We start from the raw sequence: 21549 nt of genomic DNA on the forward strand, positions 1-21549 counted from the left end.
GTTAATTTGCAACGCTCGCTAAAGTTCGTGAATAGCTATTAAGCTTAGATGAGATTGATGATATCATTTATTCAACGTTAATAAATAGACAAAACAACACTTATTTTATTAAAAAAAAAACTAAGACGCCTATAATACATTATAAATTAAGTAGATGAAAGATTATGTATAAAATCTTTAAAATGATTAAGCATGACTAAATTAAAGAAAACACTCTTCAAAACTAAACTACAACAATTGTGAAATTTTAATTTAGTTACAATAGACCACTTTTAGAATGATGAGTTCATATGAGAAGGATTTATGAAGATCGGGGATACACAATAAATTTTCAATTAAGCAAAACCAAAAAGCAAAGCAGTTTGATTAATACGTCGATTTTGATTCGCTTGCTTCAAAGACGGGTATACTAACTAGACTTCGTAGTACCAACATAAGGTCGTGCTGGAGATCCAAACCACAGCCTTCCATTATGTTCTTCAACTTCACTCACCAATTCCAGAGTGTTAGTATCATCCGAATTAACAACCTTAATAATTCTTCCATGTTCGTCATATTTGATACCGACAGGGACCTCGGTAACAATTTGAGGATGTTTATGACTACCTAATGCGACCCAAAAATCACCATTATCGGTTCTTCTAATGTTATCTGCAAACTTGTCGACCCTTGCGAAAACTTGAGGAGCGGATACATTATGATGACTAGAGAGTGTAAACTTCAAGATTTGAAAATTAGTTGAATCAGCAAGTAATAGATATGAATTATTTTTGGCTAAAACGACACCATTTGGAAATGATAAACCTCTATGCAATACGCTAACGTTCTTGGTGGCTGGATCATATTTCAATAGTCTTCCACTTTTATCTCCTGTAAGAATTATTTGGCTAAAGTCTCTGCACTTAAAAAAAAAACTACATTAGCAAAATTAAAAAATTAGGGTGAATCACAAATTAACACACGAACTTTATCCTGATGTGCAATTATAATACGAACTTTAAAACTTGACAATTACCACATCAACTTTCATTTTTTGACAAATTGGTATACCGAACTAGAAAAATGTTAACGTGGACATTGTAACATACAACCACGTATTGTTGTATGATTGGTCGGTGTATCAATTTGCCAAACAAATGAAACAGACAAAATGACTTATCTATCTATAATTTTAACGTTAACAATTTTTAAATTTTACCAATTTGATCTATCAATTTTTAAATCTTTATCAAATATACCCACGACGATCATTTGGAGATGACTTGGCATAAAATTGTATACACTCCATAGGACCATAGGATAAATTTTATACATATAGACGTACAAATATTACGCCACATCAACTCAAAACGAGTTATGAATATATTTAATAAAAATCGAAAAGATGATAGATCAAACTGACAAGATTTCAAGGTCGTGATATATATATATTTAACAAAAACACTAAAATTGTGAGTATAAAGTTTCACTTTGCCTATTATTATATCCACCACAATAAAAAAATTCATAAATATATCATAAAATAAAAGACACCATTGTGTTCTTCAATTATAAAATTCACAAATAAGAAACTAAGAGAATACCTTCTTTCATAGTAAGTGCTGCTATCGGTAAAATAAACGACACCGTTGTCTGAATTAATGTCCAAATCATTTGTAAATTTGAACGGCACTCCTTCAGCTGAGCTAGCAAGTTGTGTAGCAACTCCTCCATTTGGTCCTACTTTTAAAAGCCCGTAATAAGCATCTGCTATATATAATTCACAGCTTTTTTTATCAAATTTTAAACCTAACGGTCTCCCACATGCTGATTCTTTTTCCTTTTCCATAGATCCATCACATAGTCGCCTATTTCTGATATAAAAAAAATCAAAAAATATACTTCAGCTTTATTTATAAAGTTTAAAGGATATTTTTATTTCAGGGTTACATATTTTTCCAGTTACGGAACTATAACCTCTCTATACAATGGTTACCGAATTACAAAGGATTATAAAATGGTTACCGTACTATAGATTTTTTACAAAGCGGTTACTAAATTATAAAGAGATGGAAAGCGGTAGGTTACCAAACTATAGTTTTTTTTACAAAAATGGTTAAATAGGCTTGCTGATGTAGACGAGGAAAAGATGTCAGATATCTAGTTATAACCATATTGTAAAATATTATAGTTACGTATTCACAGAAATAATTATTTTTAAGTGATTATTATAAAAATTGAACATCGCTTAGTCGATAAATATAGCCACCAGTTCACGGTTTTATCGATTTAATGACCAATCTGGTCCGACTTTCAAAAACTTATAAATAATTTACTTAGATTTTTTTTAAAAAAGTTATTTTCCCTATTAAAGAAAGGCCTAATGGCAAAAAAAACTCAAACCTTTACGACTTGTTGCAATTATATCCAAACCTTTTAATTTTTGTAATAATATCCAAATTGCATTATTTTGTTGCAATAATATCCAAATTGTATTTTTTGTAGCAATAATAGTCAAATTGATGGCTAGACTTGTTGTTTTTAATTAAGATATTAAGCTATTATTATGTTTTGATGTATAATAATATAGTAAAAGTCCTAAAAAATGACAAAAAACTCAAAAAAAAATCACATAAAAAGTGCAATTTGGATATTATTGCAACAAAATAATGGAATTTGGATATTATTGCAAAAATTAAAAGGTTTGGATATAATTGCAACAAGTCGTAAAGGTTTGGGTTTTTTTTGCCATTAAGCCTTAAAGAAACATTTGGCTCTTAGTTTTCCAAAAAGTAAAATATTTATAGTATTTTTTGTGTTCCGAAAAATTAATACTTCATTGATCCTGACAAAATAATTCTGAACAAAAAATGTTACCTATGAGGTGAGGTGAACGCAAATTCGACCCAACTTTGTGCTTCCGGTTTCCATCTAAGAATCCGACCATCGGAAACACCAGAGTAAGGTCCGTTCCCGTTGCAATCAAAAGCAATACTTTCAGGGCCGATTGCTCCTCCGAGAAGATTGAGTTGATAGTAATCATTTTTCGATGCAACCGATGGGGCATGTCGTGTAGATTCTGTGAAAACAAACAGCAAGAGAAAGCCTGTAGTCAGCAGTAACATTGTTGAAGAAAAAGACATGGTTCGAGTAAACTTATCTTAATTATAGAGTTTTGAGTGTATAAAATAATAGAACGTTTAATGTTTTATCCTGTGTTTTCTCAACATAATAGCAACAAAATAGCTGAAGAGTATTCAAAATTTAAATAGTAATTGCTTGACCTATTCTCAAGCACGTCCACTGTACATGCCCCATGCACGTATCCTGTGTATATATGTCCATTTGCACACTTTTCTGATTTTTTTGATTTTTTGATAAGTCGGGAGAAATTTTTAGATAAACCAAATTCACCACGTAGGATTATAAAAAAAAAAATTAGGTGAACCAATTTCACCATGTAGGATTATGAACTATATCCATTTAAATAATTATTTACAACTAATTAATGAAAGACACATTCATCAATGATTATTTAATAATATGTTTTATTAAAAATAAATGTTCCTTTTATTGATTGGTTGTTGTAAATAATCACGGCACGTGTTACATATTAAATGGATGGTTCATAATTTTACGTGGTGAATTTTGGTTCGCCTAAAAATTTCTCTATAATATAGATATCCAAAGAAACATCCAAACGGGAATGTATGTTTCTAGAAGAAATGATAAAAAAATTCATAAAATAATTTCATATTAGTAACTATTAAATTAGAACACACAATCATCAAAACCCCACAAAACATCAAATATAACTACTAAAAATTTCTACCCATGCATTACAGTAATTATATCCATATAAAATCACCAAAATTTAATAAATATCAATTAAAAAGACAAATGCAAAACAAAAAAACTAACCGATATAAGAGTAAGTGTTAAAATCTTAAGAACTTGAGGCTTAAAAATTTAGAATTTTTGGGTAAGGATTGGTGCTTTGATAGAAAAGTTAAAGTCAAAATGCAAGAGCAAGTGTAATGTGAAAGAAGAATCTCAACAGTAAGAAAAGCAAACTGAAACCAGAGAAACATAGATATTGCAGAGGAATATGGAAAAATAAACAGTGAACTGCCCCCAAATAAAAACTGAAACCTTTTAGCATGGCAAGCAATTTGCTTTTTGTTTTCTAATATATGTATCATTGAAAGTATGAAATACTTAATGACATGAGGGCTTAATTATACCTAAAAAAATAAAGAGGCAGATTTGTATTTTTGAGAAAAAGTCGAGGATTTTTTTTTGTACCGCCTTCTACCTATTTAAAATCATTTAATCACATAAACTATATGTTAGCAAAAATTATAATCAGGACTATAAAATTCATATTTAAAAATGGTGAGAAAAAGTATTTCTCTTTATCATATTTTTCGAAGATTTGATGATTGAAAATTGTTGAAGCGTTTGACTATGATAAATCCGTTGATATCGAAGGAGTAGCAAGTCGAATGTAAGGAAGCAGCGTCAAAAGAGCCATATTCTAACTTGCATGTACGTTTCTAACAACTTTGGGTACTTAGTAAAATTTGATTGTGGTTTTATTTTGTTAATGTGACCATTTTCGTCTTGATCAATCAAAAGTAAAGAACTTTTGGTAATCGCTATAGAGAACTAAATAATGATTTTCATACAATGCATACCGTCAAATTTGGGTAATTTTCTCTAAATGTCCCTGAACTTTCGTCTTTTTTCTCTAACTGTCCCTAAACTTTAATTCATACTCCAGTCGTCACTGAACTTTAATTTTAGGCCTAATTACTTAAAAATCACTCACCTTGTAACTTTTTTTTTCATTTATACCATGACCTAGAAAAATTTTCAATTGTACCCTATTTTTGATTTTTATGTGTCATCTCTACCCTAATGAGTTAAATTGACCTATTTTCTTTTGAAAAAGAGTTTAAATTAGTCTTTCATTTTAATCTATATTCTGATAAAACGTTAATGTTAATCATTTATATATCTTGTTTTTAATATTTTCATCCTTAAATTAATTAAATTATCAAATTTTTTAATTTTGGGGTACAAACGAAACATAAAAATCGAAAATAGAGTATAAATGAAAATTTTCCTAGGCCCTGGTATAAATGAAAAAAAGTTACAAAGTGGGTGGTTTTTAAGTAATTAGGCCTTAATTTTATATCTCGAAGATCCCTAACGTCACATTTATAGCAACTCTGTCCAATTATTTGACCTGAAAATATGACTAGGAATTTAGGTGGTTCAAATTAAAAATGGTGAGATGACATTTATGTGGAGAAATAAAAAAAAATTGGACGAAGTTACTATAAAAGTGACGTTAGGGGCCTTGGGGATATGAAATTAAAATTCAGGGACGGATGGGGTACAAAGTAAAGTTCAAGGACAGTTGGAAGAAAGAGACAAAAATTTAGGGAGGGTTGGTGAAAATTACCCTCAAATTTATTACGGTGGCTGTTATTGTGGAAGAGACGGTATTGTTGAAGAAAACTTGTAGCCAGACCTATGTTGATTCCAACGTGCAATTCAAAATGTTAATTCGCATGAATACAATAGGGATGATGACAAAAGTACCTAAAATTTTAAAAATATTTACAAAAATATCTGTAAACCTTTTTTATTTACAAAAATATCGACTGATTTAAAATTAATTACAAAACTACCAAAAAATAAATATTATTTACAAAAATACGATGTGTAAAATATCGGTATAATTATGGTATAATTTTGGTATATTAAAACTAGAAATTAGAGAATTGAAAAATAGTATTTAGTTTATTATTGGTATAATTTCAGTCTATTTTTGGTAATATCGATAATAACTTTTTATATATTTTTTCTATTTGATAACATGTATATTTTTTTATATGTATTTTTCACTATAGTTGGTAATGAACTAGAAAATTTGTATATTATTGGTATAATTTTAGTATATTGCTAGTTTAATTTTTAGTATACGATGTGGTGCAATGTTGGTGTAATTTTTATCTTATAATAAAATTTTAGTATATTTTGATGTGTATGCTCTTGATATACGGTTGGTATAATTTTGGTATATTATTAATTTAATTTTTAGTATATGATTTGATATAATTTTGATAAATTTTTATTTAATATTAATAAAATCTCAGTATACATAATGTTGGTATAATGTTGATATAATGTTGATATAATGCTAGTTTATTAGTATACTGACATTATACCAACAGTATACGCCGTACGTTTGTAATTATTTTTTATTTTTTAATATTTTTGTAATTATTTTTAAGTCAACTAGAATTTTTGTAAATGAAAAAAGTCAATATGTAGTTTTATAATTATTTTCATTTTTTTGTTAAATGGTGTAATTTCTTCAATACAATAATATAAGATCCATCAAACTAATCCACCTAAATAAAGATCAGATCCACCATCCGAATCTGGTGAACATCAAATTTATCTAAAATATGAATGTGGATCAAACATTAATCATGAGCCTGGCCTGGGTACCCATCCGGCTTGGATAATAAATTTTCCGTACCCGAACATGTAGAAAGCCCAAGTTTTTATGGGCGGGTTTGGAATTTAATTGATATGTAATTCTCCATGTAAGCCAAAAATAGTCCAGCCCGAACCTGCATATAATGCAAGGGTCAGGTTTGAGTAACAAATATGAGGCCCGGATCGTGCTCGGGCTTGCATTATAAATTACAAAACTGGTTGGTCAAGCCAGAATCCGATACATGAACAAGTCTATCTAATATGAGCACAAAAACATTAAATTCATCAAAATTCATTGTCGGTCTCATGCGAAAGCGGCAATGGTGGTCAGTGGTGATCCGGAAACCGTAAAAACCAAATTAATATTATTGAATTTTCTTAGATTAGTAAGTGTTTTTAGTGTTTTTCACACATAGTACGTTTGTAAAGAAAAGAAACTCATTAGATAAAGATAGATATGATATTTTTATGATTAACTCAAACTATATTAGTAAAATAAAGAGATATTAGAAGAACAACTTTTAACGTTTCAGCTTTATAGCGATTTAATTTTACTGTTCAAAATGTTATAAAAACAAACATTTGTAGTCCAAACCCGTTTTTTCGGTAATTGTATGCATCCATTTTCCAACAACTTTATTGTGAATCAAAATATTAACCATATTTTTTAAATGGACTTTTTATATAAAATACTGTTTTTTCTTTACTTTTTTTTACCCCTTTTAAACCTTTACATCACATACCAACTATTTTTCTTTTTATGCTACTTTTTAAAAAAAAATTACTTTTTGTATTAATTCGGGTTAATTTCATATAAAATCACCACCTTTACACGTTTTTTCATTTTAATCATGTCCTTTAAAAAGTGTCAAATAAAATCAGCATCTTTTATTTTTTCATAAACTATCACCGATGAGAAAATCCGTGAAAAAATCTTTCACCATTATATTCCTGCATTTAATTTTTATCACATATTTATTTATTTTTTAATTTTTTTTTGACTTTTTTTGGATTTTGACTGTTGATGTTCTCGTCAGTTTTAATATCAACACAAAATAAACTAACTAATTTAAATTTTTCAATCCTTTTTTACACTAATTTTTATTTTTTAAACTTTATTTCAATTTCAATTTCAATTTTATTTTTATTTTTTATTTTATTTCACATATAATGTGTTTTTTTGTTAATGCTAAAATCAACATAATATCAATACAATTTCAACATTGTAACATTATAATAATTTAACATTATTATTGTCGTTTTCACCAATTCTAAAATCAACAAAATATCAGCAGAAAATCAACACAGTATGAACACTGTAACATAATAATTCAACATGATTATTTGTTTTCTTCCCCAATACTAATATATCATTATCTAGTCTCAGTTTAATTTTTATTTTTTTAACTTATTTCACGGACAAACTTATCTTATTTGCCAATGTTAAAATCAAGAAAATATCAACATACTATCAACATAAAATCAACAACATTGTAACATTACCATAATTCATCAATCAACCATCATCAACAAATCGTACTGCATAATTAAATAAACGCAGAAATACAACAAAACACAGTAAAATTGCAAAATTAATAGATTTTTATTCCATAAAATTGCAAAATTATTTTATATAACATAAAAATATAATCTTTATACATGTTTAATGATGAAAACTTACTGTTATATAAAACAAAGTAAACAAAAAAAATTGCTGATCTGAAATGAAGAAAAAGAAGAGAAACGATAAAATTCAGATCTGATGAAATCAAAATAAAAAACGGCGATAGTAACATCGAGCGGAGAAAATGACTTCGATGGCGAGACAAAGGTGGAACGGCGGTGACGGAGCGCGAGAAATAGATCTAAAGATGTCGATCTATTGAATTGAAGATGAACAGAGATGACTAGGGGTGATCAATCGGTCAGTTCGGTTAAAACCGAACCAAATTTTGCCAAACCGACCTAACCGAATGTTGAGGTACATTTAACCAAACCGACCGAATAAGAAGTATTAACCAAATTTATTTCTACCGAAACTGTTTTTGGTCGGTTTGCTCAGTTTGGTTAAATGGGCTATGTATGGGCTTTTATAGGCTTTTTACAAATAAATATGTTTTAAATATCAATTACACTCATTTTTTATATCCAATTTTTCATTGACTTTGTAGCTTCTCAAGGAACCAAATTTCTCATATGGATTAATTTTCTTGAATATAAAATGAATACGAGAATCATCGCTTCTGCTAATAATAACCTCAATATGTCATTTCATGTTTAAAGCTAGATAAATTGTTGATTTTAGTAATAAACATATTAATACAAAAAATTAAATTAGAATTTGTATGGGAAATGAGTACAGAAAGAAGAAGAGAAATTAAAGTGATTGGCGCATGAAAGAAGAAGAGAAATTAGGGTGGAAGATTTGAAATTGGTGAAAGAAATGAAAGTAGGGCTAAGAGTTTGAACTTTGAATGACGGCTAGTGGGTGTATATTGCTTCAAAGTTCAAATCCCAAAGAAAGATTAAGAGTCTAAGAGTGAGTAAAAATAAAACGCGGTGTTTTATTCAAAACGCAGTGTGCAAGTTTTCGGTCGGTTCGGTTAAGATGTAAAATTAAAATTTAAAATCGAACCGAAAACCGAAAACTGAAAACTGAAAACCAAAAATTTACATTATCCTAATCAAACCGACCAAATAAAATTTCAAAACCGAACCAAACCGACCGAAAATATTCGGTTCGGTCGGTTTGGTCGGTTCTCTGAAAAATTTGCTGACCCCTAAAGATGACTATGGAAAAAAAGAAAAAGTTTTCTGAAAATTTGAGTTGAGAGAGAGAAGAGAGAAATATGACGAAAGAAAAAATAATTGTAATTGTAAGAATAAAGATACTAAAATGTTGGAGAAAGTTAATTGTTCGTGTAAAAAGTTTTTTTTAAAATTGTGTGAGTTAGTCGTAATATTCTCTCCGTCCCATTATAATTGACAAAATTTGGAATTTTTGGTGTCTCATTTTAATTGACAAAACTAACATAATTATAATTTTATTCTTTAATTTTTCATTTTTACCGTCATTTAAATTAAACTTTCTATAAGAAAATGGTGAATATTTAATAAAAAATTTACTAATATACTAATAGCATTAATTAGCTTGATTATCAATAGACGGGTATAAAAGTAACTGTCTATATCAATTTATATTGGTTATTGTAAATTAGGTATTTTGTCGATTAGAGTGGACGGAAAGAGTACATGAATTTCTTTCCGAATAAAATAACAGACCAATCAAACAACGTGACTCCCAAAATTTTGGGCACTGAGAGTTGGGCCAAGAGAAAAAGTTGGTCCATGAGCTGGCGAATTTATAAGCTTTGCAGCAAAAGGTACACACCCTTTATAACCTCTCAGGTCAACTTGCCAAAGTTTCTCTCACCATTTATTCAATTCCCTATCTACTAATGAAGCGACAATCTAATCAATTGATGATTGAAAAAAATTCTCTCTCTCAAACTTCCTCTCATTTCTCTCTAAACAACTTACTCTATATTTCATCTCTTCAAAAATCGAAAAATTACCTCCTCTCAGTCTATAAAAATTTATTATTTATTAATTTAAACTTTATTTCAATAAATTTACTCGTTTGATAATTTTTTCGGTATCAATTTTATTGCTTTTTTACTTGAAAGTTTATATTTTTATGTTTTTATGATGTGTTTTCTTAGATCTCTCAAAACTCTTGAGTGATTGTTCAATTTTCATGATCAATTTCTTGTAGATTTAAGGTTTTTAGATGAATATTGTTCTAACTTTTTAGAATTTTATTGGAGATAAGAATCACAAATACTAAACTTCAACGGATCAAGCGGATAAGGACAAATCGAAGACCCGCTCCAACGGAACTTCACTCTTAAATTCTCGTTCGATCCTTTCATGCAGAATCGATGTATAGATTTACCTAATTTCGATGTATTTTTTGCTTATATCTTGAATTGTTTGTTAGTTTTTAGATCAAAGTTGAAAAATCATATATTAACTTTATTATATGACTTTCTTATGTAATTTACTCTTCGTGAATGAATTTTATCTTTAGAAAAAAAAAAATCTAATCAAACTTTTCTCTGAAAAAATATATTGTCTATTTTTGTTTTGTTTGAAAGGGTGATTCTCTTCTTATTAGCCGGAAAATCTCCTACTCATCCACTATATATACTAAATATACATATAAGATCATAATCCTTCCAATTTAATTAAATATGACAATTTAATTTAGTTTAATTTTGTAAAATTTAAACCATTCTTTTAAGGAAGATTGTTTAATCAACTTGAAAAGATAGACTGTTTATCTAGATATTTTTTTAGTTGGTCAATATACTTTCAGAAAACAGTTTTATAAAAACTTTTAGTCAATAAAAGTGTGGAAGTGTGATGCATAATTATAGATCAAGTAAAATAATTTATAAAAGTATAAGATCTAAGTAAAAAAATAGAATGATTTCATTCGTTTTTGAAAGTATAGAGATCAAATAAAGAAAAAAAAAACGAACAGGAATGAAATAGAAAAATAATAGAAGTACAAAAATCTTAGAATAAATCAAGCCTAAAATACCTCTCAAAAAAAAATTAAGCCTAAAATATCATACACTCAAGATATATTAAAAGATCAAAAGCTTTATGGTTAAAGGAAGGAGACAGGAATACGGCTTATTTTCATAGGAAATCTTCTCAGCGTCGCCAACGCAACACCATTCAAGGTCTCTTTGATTCTAACGGGCAATGGTGTGAAGAGGAATCAGATCTCGACAGAATATCTAGGCAGTACTTCCAAGAACTGTTTGAAACTTTGAATCCAGCTAACTTCGACGAAGCTATTAAAGGAATTAGACATTCCTTATCAGCTCATCAGTCCGAGCAACTGACAAAGAAATACACCAGAGAAGAAGTTTCAAAAGCCATCAACAACATGCATCCTCATAAAGCCCCGGGTCCGGATGGCATGTCACCCCTATTTTTTCAAAAGTATTGGCATATACTGGGAAACGAAGTGTGCAGTTTTGTCCTTGAGATGTTAAATGGAGCCCCTTTTCCGGAAGGTCTGAATCACACCCACATCGTTTTAATCCCCAAGATCAAATACCCGGAAACCATGAAAGACTACAGACCCATTAGTCTATGCAATGTCCTATACAAAATTGTCTCAAAAGTCCTCGCCAATCGTCTAAAGAATGTCCTGCCCCACATAATATCGCCGACGCAAAGTGCTTTTGTCAAAGATAGACTAATCTCTGATAACATTCTAGTCGCTTTCGAATGTTTTCACTCGATGTATCAAAAGCGAAAAGGCAAGAAAGGTCTAATGGCTATGAAGCTTGACATGAGTAAAGCATTCGACAGAGTTGAATGGGGTTTCCTCCGCGCTGTTTTAGAAAAAATGGGCTTCCCTGTGCCTTTTCAAAATCTGATACTGAAATGTATCTCCTCCGTCACTTTCTCAGTCATGATCAATGGTATTCCTCAGCGCCAATTCACTCCGACCAGGGGGCTTCGTCAAGGCGACCCATTATCCCCCTTTTTATTCATCCTATGCGCAGAAGCATTCTCCGGTTTGCTCACCGCTGCAACTGAGGAAGGGAAACTCCATGGGATAAAAGTCGCCCGATCTGCTCCTGAAATTTCACACCTCTTTTTCGCGGACGATTCAGTGATTTTCTGCCGGGCATCTGAAAAGGAAGCATTAGAAGTTCAGGCTATTATTCGCTGCTACGAGAAAGCTTCTGGACAACTAATAAATTTCGAAAAAACTGCCATCTCTTTTAGTCGCAATGTGGGGACTGAAAATAAAAGGAATATAGCAGGTTTACTAAGAGTCCGCTCAGTTGTTCATCATGACAAATACTTGGGACTCCCGACGTTTGTTGGAAGATCGAAACGTGAAATCTTCAACATTCTTCTGGAAAAAGTTTGGAAAAAACTCAGCGGGTGGAAGGAAAAGCTCCTATCGAAAGCAGCTAAAGAAGTACTCCTAAAATCTGTTATTCAAGCAATACCAACATATGCAATGGGAGTGTTCAGATTGCCGGCCAATATATGTCAGGAGTTTCAAAGTCTTATGGCAAATTTCTGGTGGAAAAATAGTGCTAAGGATAAAGGAATGCACTGGGTCGGATGGGAGAAAATGTGTCGTGCTAAATCAAGCGGTGGTCTCGGATTTAGGAATATCTCAGCATTCAATTCAGCGATGCTTGCAAAACAGGGTTGGCGCATTATGCATGAGGAAAATTCGTTGGTGGCCAAAGTCTTAAAAGCTAGATATTTTCCGAGACATTCCCTCCTAGAATCAAAACTTTGCCCGAGATCTAGCTTCACTTGGAAGAGTATTCACGGAGCCATTCCTCTCCTCTCTCGTGGTACTAGATGGAACATTGGTGACGGTAGTTCCACTAGAATCTTTAAAGACCCTTGGCTTCCTAGAGATGGAAGATTTTACGTCCAGCCGGCAAACAATTCTGTCAATTTAGATATCACAGTCAATGAAATCCTGAATCAGCAGATGGGAGGATGGGATGAGAATTACATTGATAACCTTTGTCAACATGATGATGCCCTGTTCATCAAAAATTGGATTCGAAGGAAATCGGCAGCCCCGGATAAAATTTGTTGGCACTTCTCCAAAACAGGTTTCTTCTCGGTCAAGAGTGCTTACCATCTAGATATGGACAGCAGAATACCTCCAGGGCCCTCAAACCAATCTGTTTCAGACCTGAATAACTCTTGGAATTCTCTTTGGAAGATGGCCATTCCACCAAAGATTAAACACTTTGCCTGGAGAATTCTAACGAATAGTCTTTCGACTAAAGGAGCTCTGAAACACCGTACTAACATTGGAGATGGCTTATGTTTAAGATGCGGGGAACTAGAAAACATCAATCACGTTTTTAAGGACTGCGAATGGGTCAGAGGTGTTTGGTTCGCTTGCAATCTTGGTCTCGACACAAATCGCTATCCGAATGTAGACTTCATTGATTGGGCAAAACTACACTGGAAGAATTTAGAAAAGGAGGACTTGGAACTGTTCTGGGTTGTTTGTTGGGGCATCTGGTATGGTCGTAATCAGCTATGCTTCAGTAACAATGACGTTCCCTACCCACAGCTTATTAAGCTTATCGCCAAAGTCCTAAGGGACTTCAGATCTGTTCACTCAGACAAGAGTGTGGACAACTCTAACACTGAAGTTAGATGGAGAAGACCAGAGAAAGATTTTGTCAAAATGAATTCTGATGCAGGTCTCGCAGAGAATGGCAGCTGGGGTATCGGCATCGTTGGTAGAAATGACAAAGGAGATACCATGGTTGTTGGCAACGCTCAAAGAAAGGCAGGACTAGATATCGTTTTGGCTGAAGCTGAAGCTCTTTACTGGGGATTGGAAATTGCGCAAAGTTGTTCATTCAGGAAGATTGAAGTTGAAAGTGACAACGCTCAGCTCATATCCGCCCTGCAAGGAAATGTGGAATACCTCACTGACTTAGGACCAATTCTGGATGACATCAGAGCCTTATCTACTGAATTCACTCAAGTCAATTGGAACTGGATTCCCAGAATAGCCAATAAGCTGGCCCACACAATTGCAGCTGATGCTCTTCCTGGAGAAGCTCAAGTCTGGATTGAAGACCTTCCTCCCCAATGGAAGAAGATATGGGAAGAAGATAATCATGAAGGCAGTTAATTAGTCTGTTTTTTCTATTTTTTTTCGTTTTTTTTTGCTTTCTTGTTTTGCAAGATTCTGTTATTCCTCAAAAAAAAAAAAAAAAAAAAAATTTTAAGTTTTATATGCAATTGAGACCGTGATCATTAACTCTTTATTTGGTTAAATCTTATAAAATTCAATTTATTAAATTCATTTATTCATTTACTCAATGGATATTATTAATTCTATGAACTTAAAAAATAAAATAGAAAACTTATTAATAATCACTGACAAAAGTATTAAATTTAAATTAGAAAGTAGCTTTTTAAATAAAAAAAAACTCTTTTTTATGTATTTATAATAAATGCTACTATATATAAAATTCATCTAAAAATTATTTAAATGAAATGCACCATCATTAACAATATGTTATTACATTATCAATTTGGAAAATGAGAGATTATGCATAACCTCTTGAAAATGACTAAAAGCATGACCAAATTAAAGAAAAACACTCCAAACCAAATCACAACAAACTGGCATGATCGATCACTTTCACACAAGTGAATTAAAAAAAATGAATTCTTCTGAAAAGGTCTAGGCATGAAAAACCTAACTATACTTCATAGTGCCAACATAAGGTCGTACTTGAGATCCGAACCATAACCTTCCATTATGTTCTTCAACTTGACTAACCCATTCTAGTGTATTACTATCATCGCCATTAACAGTTTTAATAATTCTTCCATGTTCATCAAATTTAATACCGACCGGAACCTCCGAAACAACTTCAGGATTTCTTTGACCGTTTAGTGCAACCCAAAATTCACCGTTCTTGGTTCTTCTTATGTTATCTGCGAATTTATCTATGCTTGCGAAAATTTGTGGAGCGGATTTATGATGATGTTTCGAGAGCGAAAATTTCAGGATTTGGAAATTAGTTGATTCGGCAAGTAAGAGATAGGAATTATTTTTGGATAAAGCGATGCCATTTGGAAATGCTAAACCTCTATGCAATACGGTAACTTTCTTGGTAGCGGGGTCATATTTCAGCAATCTTCCACTTTTATCTCCCATGTCGATGATTTGGTTATAGTTTCTACAATTTTAAAAGAAATAAAATATATTAGTATAAGGACATTCAACAATAAATAGCATGCTGCATGGGGAAAGTTTGACAGTAGATTCGTATTCTCGTACATAAAAAGTTTACTCATTTACCTCATTTTTATCAAATGATTTGATCAATAACATAGTTATAAACTGGTTTATTATACCTAAGGCATCTTATAAAAATACAAATTCAAAAAAAAAGGACAAATTAACCAACATAAGACAAAGAAAGATTCATGCTATAAAAAAAATCCTATTCACTTATAGTATTTTTTTGATAAAATAATTTCATACATATACAATTCAGATCAAACTGATATACATAATTTAAAAAATTTATTTTGATAGTTCGATAATTCAATTTTAACAATAATAATAATTATATCCAAGTAGTAAATAGAAAAAAAATAAAGGATCTAATTGTTAAAAGTAATTTGTTTAATGTTTTAATTAATTTTTTTTTCATGATTAGTTTGTTTATAATCAAAGAAAAAATCATCATCTATTTAATTTTATGAAGATTTGTATATTACAATTATAATATTTTCATTATTATAAAAGGTTGTAAAAGAACTCTTCAAATCTGGACTAATATATCATAAAACATTACTTAAGATACTAATAAATAATCCTCTAAAAAGATACTGATAAATAATTTATTGTTATTCATTAAACTCTTTAACTTTTTTTTTTTAAATATCATAGCCATAATTTGTAAAATTGATGGTTCAAACTACTAAAATAAATTTTTAAAAATATTTTTATTTTCGTCAAATATATATATATATATATATATATATATATATATATATATATATATATATATATATATTCTTACAGACTATCAGTGGTACATTAATTAATTATTTTATGAGCCTTTTTATATTTATTATAATTCACACTTTAATTCCTTTTATTTGAAAATTGAACGATATATTCTCACATTTGTTTCTATTAACTATTTAATCACTCCATTCATTTTTTATGTTAGTCAACCGAATTAACGACATTATATGGTCCTACATTTTATTTTTATCAACGATTTCGTCCCACTTTTATTTTTGTCAACGATTTTGTCTCTCATCTTTAAAAATTAATTATCCCTAAATCCTTTGACTTCATTGACTAATATCAAAAATGGACAGAGAGACTAAACTGTCGATGAAAATAAAAATGATAGATCGTATCATTTGATTTTGAAACAGAAAGAATTAAAGTGTGAATTATGATAAATATGAAAATGTTATAATACTTTACTCTTTTTTAAAAAGTTTTTAAATTTTTCAAACATAATAAAATTAGCTCCACATTTTGAGTACAAATGTCAATATTGAAGATCAACACGTTTTAATAATAAAGATGGACATTTCGACAATAAAAAATGAGTTATTTGGTTTAAAAATATACTTATTTAATATTTTATAATAGTTTTATTTTATGTATTAAAAAATTGATTAGTTATTAAAAAAATTGCCTTCCACAGGGTAGTTTTTTTTTAATAATTTTTCGGTCTTCTATGAAAGTTTATTTCATCTGCCTTTATGGAAATTTAGTTTATCTTTCTAAATGAAAGTTTGAAAGAGGGTACTAATTCTAATCAAGTGGATACGTAATTCAATTTTTAAAATGTGTTATGTGATATACGAATAATATTGTACATGCTTTTACTTAGAGATCCCATTTTATATTAGGTCAACATATATAGATGTACTCAAATTATAAACAAAATAAAAATTCTCACACATATATTAGTAATCTATTGTACCAAAAAAAAGGTCATTTATATTTTTACAACCCGAAAAAGGTCATTTATTGTGATTAAGCCAAAATTGATTAGTTATTAAAAAAATTGCCTTCCACATGGTAATTTGTTTTTTAAATATTTTTTCGGTCCTTTATGAAAGTTTATTTCGTCTGTCTTTATGGAAATTTAGTTTATCTTTCTAAATGAAAATTTGAAAGAGGGTTCTAATTATAAACAAAATTAAAATTCTCACACATATATCAGTAATCTATTGTACCAAGAAAAAAGGTCATTTATATTTTTAAGGTTTCACTCTAAAATCAAGCAAGCTTCCAATGTTTAAAAAGATTCAAATATGCTCCTAACGTTTTAAAAAGTGAACAATCAGACCCCAATTTCAATATTTATAAATAAAACGTTGGGGTTCTGGTTATCAAAATTGGAGGTTTGGTTGTTCATTTTTCAAAACATTAGGATATATTTGAATCTTTTTAAACGTTGAGCGTTTATTTAATTATGGAGTCAACTTTTAAGGGCATAAAAACCTTTTTTTCCTTTTACTAATGATATAACACAATACATGTGTGGAATAACTATGCTACGTTAAGTTTTTCATCTAGATCCATGGGTGCAAGTTGGGAGGTCCTACTTCTATTAACGAAATAATTTCCATGGGTGCAAGTTGCAAGTTTGATTTATAATTATATGCTTAATAACAAATACTTTCCATAAAATTACTATTAAAAAGCTTATATATAGTTAATCATACAGTAGAAGTAACTTATTTTATTATTTGGAAAGAGAGATTTTTAATTTTTATGGAAAAATTTAATTCTATAACTCTGATAAAATGTTGTCCAACGCATATCTTATTTGAATTATATTTCATTATAATAAGTAATAATTTTATTTGATTTATTTTTTAAAAATATAATATATTTTTTAATCTACTTACGAGCCAGTTATAGCTAACATGAATTCTTCTAAATTTTTTTAAGATTTTGAATTTAAGAGATTAATATACAACAGTATAAAACTCATTATATATTTACCAACAAACACATTTATATATATTCCTTCTCATATTTTTGTGGATAGTTTTGAACTTTATACTTTTAGGTTTAAATAGTTTTTTCTAAAAAAATAAGTGTATTTCTATATTAATTATTACTAACAATAAGTGCTAAACAGTATCACCTTCTTTCATAGTACGTGCTGCTGTCGGTAAAATAAACGACGCCGGTGTCGGAATTAATGTCCAAATCATTCGTAAATTTGAGCGGCACTCCTTCAGCTGAGTTAGCGAGTTGGGTTGCAACACCACCGTCCGATCCTACTTTTAATAGTCCGAAATAAGCATCTGCTATGTATAACTCACAGCTTTTTGGGTGAAATTTTAGCCCTAACGGTCTCCCACAGATTGACTCCTTTTCTTTCTCAGTAGTTCCGTCACATAATTTCCTATTTCTGATAATAAATCAAGGAAAAAGACTCTTCAATTTTTATCAATATAATTTAAAGCTTCTGAAAATAACAAAATCTTTTATAAGACAATGACCTAACACCACAGAATCAAAAATACTATTAGAATATTGGTTTCTCTCTCTATCTACTCCCTTCAATTAAATTCTAGGTCATAATTTCTTCATTCGAAATTATATACTTTCGGTGATTCTAGTATTTATTTGACTAGAAATATAGAAATTGCTTAATTTTTTTCTAATCACATAAAAGGTAGATCTATAATTTTTCAAAACTAAAATATTTGAAATGAATTAAACAAATAAATTTATAGGGTTAAATATTTTTACATTTTTATCAATATATCTACATTTTCGATAAAAAAAATATATTTTTACATTACCAAACTATAATTTTTTGAAAAATGGTTGTTGAAATTTCAAAAGTTATTAATTAAAATAATTACCCAATTATAATCTTTTTTAAAAAAATTTATTAAATTATAGATTTTTTTATAAAATGATTACTGACTTGCTATATGGCTATATATCTTTGTCTCGTCTATATTTGTCTATGCCAGCAAGCCCATAACTGTTTTGTTAAAAGACTATTAGCAAATTGGTGTCTATACCCGCAAACCAGTAAGGGTTTGGTTAAAAAATTATCTAGATTCGGTCTATGGAAAATTCATGAATCTGTCCAATGAGATGTTAAAAAAATGAGAAGAAAAAAACATAATAAAAAGAGAGAGAAAATTATGTTATATTTTCTAACATCTCATTGATGGAGGTATGGGAAATTCATATATCAGGTCTAGATAAAAATTTCCATTCATGGAAAATTCTTATCCATAATGCAGTATATATTATATAGCTTCTTATAATTTAATTACCATTTTATGAAAAGAGAGTTTCAGAAATAATTATTTTTAATTTGATAATTATTTTATAAAATATTATAATTCGGTAACCGTACAAATATCTAACCCTAATAAAACCACTGTACTGAAAATTCTACTCACTCTAAACCAAGCAAAATATGTTACCTATGAGGTGAGGTGACAGCAAACTCGACCCAACTCTGCGTAGATCTTCGCCATCTAAGAATCCGACCATCGGAAACACCAGCATACGGTCCCTTCCCGTTACAATCGAAAGCAAGACTTTCAGGGCCGAGAACTCCTCCGAGTAGATTCAGTTGATAGTAGTCATTTTTCGACGCAACCGGTGGTGCATGTCGTGAAGAAGATCTTCTCTGTGGCGCCGCAATACTGTCCACTGTAGACTCTGTAAAAACAAAGAGCAAGACAAAGGCGGCTGAGAACAGTAACATTGTCGAAAAAGACATGGTTGCTAAAAATAATGTTCTTCTCTTGGTGTGCAGTATTCTACGTAGAAGGTGGTGTCTTATAGTCCTTAATATGCCTATTATGTCACCTCAAGTCACCCGTATTCCTTATTTATTGTCAGTAGTTTTTTTAAACTGAGTATTGTTAGTAGTTTCTAGATATAGGCGTGTTATTTATTTTATGAAGGGTATTAAAAAATTCAAGTTTCGCTATTATTATAACAAAAAAAAAATACAATCTGGTTAATATTATAAAAAAATATAAAAAATTTGGTTTATATTAAACAAGCCCTAAATGTTTTGATTTTTTCGCCATTTTATCTTATATAAATGAGAGCTGATGAAATATTTCGGATGTGTAATATGCATTGAGTGGTTCTTATTCTCTTTTTGATTTCTTTCATTATTGGAACTCTCTTTCACATAAGAGATACCGAATTTTGTGGTGTACAATTTGGTTTTATTGTGTTTGAATTATGAAAAGTAAAAAACAAGAGGGGTTTCAACAATAAATTTATTGAAATTGATTCAGTGGTTTATACTATAAAGACAACTATCATGGATTTGAATATTCCATAAATGATGCTTTTAGAAATTAATTTATTTTTTGTAAGTCTTATAACTTTCGTTGCCTTTCTTAAGGCGTTTTTCAATCATGGCTTTATAATTGAGCTAACATATCCATTAATTATCTAAAATGAATCATCTATAAATAACTATTAAAAATAAAATAAGTAGTTTATTCATGATAAAGTCTGCCTTCTCATCTTGATGATTAAACCTGCAAAATAGAGTAAATAGCCAATCAGACGATGGTTGTCCGATTAACTCTCCGATGTTAAATTCAGTTTAGGTTTTGAGCAGCGTTTTAGCGTATTGAATGTAACTGTGTATTTAGACATATCTCAAACTTCTTATATAGTAGTAGTTGAGAGAATACCTAGTTGAATTCAAATAGGAAAGTGATTCATATTTAGTAGATTTGTGTGTGAATGGAAAAGTGATTCCTTATTCAAAAGAAGTTTTATTCAGGAATATTTTCATGAATATACTTATCTTTCTATATAGGAGTTTGTTTTCGAATAAGAAATTGACCCTATATTAGTATTCTAGATGTTACTCATTTCTCATGTAAATAGGTCTCTGGCGACGCGTTTTGGCATAAATTTTGTATGTTGACCGAATTCTCTGTGAGTCGGTCTTTCTGAAGATTCGGGTGAATTCCTCTTTAATCTTCAAGCTTGGCGAGCCTCGTGGACTCGAGCATTGACATCTTTCGACTTTCGCCTTAGGCGAGTCCTGAGAATCACCCAAAAGGGCAGATCCTATACGACTTGATTACATTATGCTTATGCTGGAATTCGATTTCCTTCAATTCATAAGTAGTAGTTTATTTAAATTGAAAACTCGTAAAAATATTTTCTAAGTCCTTTTAATTGTATAAATATATAAATAATTATTAAAAATTAGGCTTACTCATCTATAAATATTAAATCTATATATCTTGTTTCAGTTATATCTAAATATTGGAGATGAATATTATATTTTATCCCTAATTATTTTTATTTTGTATATATATCACTGGAAAGTTAAACTGGGGTGATTTTTTTATTTTTATTTTATCAAACCGGAGTGAATTCACTCACAAGCTTTGTGAATGAAACAATATCTCATAAGACATGTTTGAGATAAGGGAAAAACAGTTAGC

At 29.9% G+C, this 21549-nt stretch overlaps 2 protein-coding genes across 2 annotated transcripts; both read right to left on the reverse strand.

Annotated features, from left to right (window-relative positions):
* Positions 1-224: 224 nt before the first annotated feature.
* LOC126674538 (protein STRICTOSIDINE SYNTHASE-LIKE 10-like) lies at positions 225-3179 on the reverse strand. Its single transcript, XM_050368999.2, has 3 exons — positions 2857-3179; positions 1584-1853; positions 225-896 (listed from the first exon to the last, which is right to left on the reverse strand). Exons 1-3 carry the CDS (start codon positions 3120-3122, stop codon positions 410-412), a joined length of 1023 nt encoding a protein of 340 aa, XP_050224956.1. The 5' UTR covers positions 3123-3179; the 3' UTR covers positions 225-409.
* Positions 3180-14551: 11372 nt separating this feature from the next.
* LOC126671487 (protein STRICTOSIDINE SYNTHASE-LIKE 10-like) lies at positions 14552-19939 on the reverse strand. Its single transcript, XM_050365259.2, has 3 exons — positions 19540-19939; positions 18231-18500; positions 14552-15275 (listed from the first exon to the last, which is right to left on the reverse strand). The coding sequence occupies exons 1-3, from the start codon at positions 19839-19841 to the stop codon at positions 14789-14791; spliced, it is 1059 nt and encodes a 352-aa protein (XP_050221216.1). The 5' UTR covers positions 19842-19939; the 3' UTR covers positions 14552-14788.
* Positions 19940-21549: the final 1610 nt, after the last annotated feature.

Source organism: Mercurialis annua, linkage group LG3, assembly GCF_937616625.2.
Source record: "Mercurialis annua linkage group LG3, ddMerAnnu1.2, whole genome shotgun sequence".
NCBI classification, from domain to species: Eukaryota; Viridiplantae; Streptophyta; class Magnoliopsida; order Malpighiales; family Euphorbiaceae; genus Mercurialis; species Mercurialis annua.

Coding starts and splice junctions, on each gene's coding strand:
- LOC126671487 (XM_050365259.2), bottom strand. CDS start 19,841: ATGTCTTTTTCGACAATGTTACTGTTCTCAGCCGCCTTTGTCTTGCTC. Junction 18,501..19,539: donor GCTGTCACCTCACCTCATAG/GTAACATATTTT, acceptor ATTTATTATCAG/AAATAGGAAATTATGTGACG. Junction 15,276..18,230: donor AGCACGTACTATGAAAGAAG/GTGATACTGTTT, acceptor TTAAAATTGTAG/AAACTATAACCAAATCATCG.
- LOC126674538 (XM_050368999.2), bottom strand. CDS start 3,122: ATGTCTTTTTCTTCAACAATGTTACTGCTGACTACAGGCTTTCTCTTG. Junction 1,854..2,856: donor GCGTTCACCTCACCTCATAG/GTAACATTTTTT, acceptor TTTTTATATCAG/AAATAGGCGACTATGTGATG. Junction 897..1,583: donor AGCACTTACTATGAAAGAAG/GTATTCTCTTAG, acceptor TTTTAAGTGCAG/AGACTTTAGCCAAATAATTC.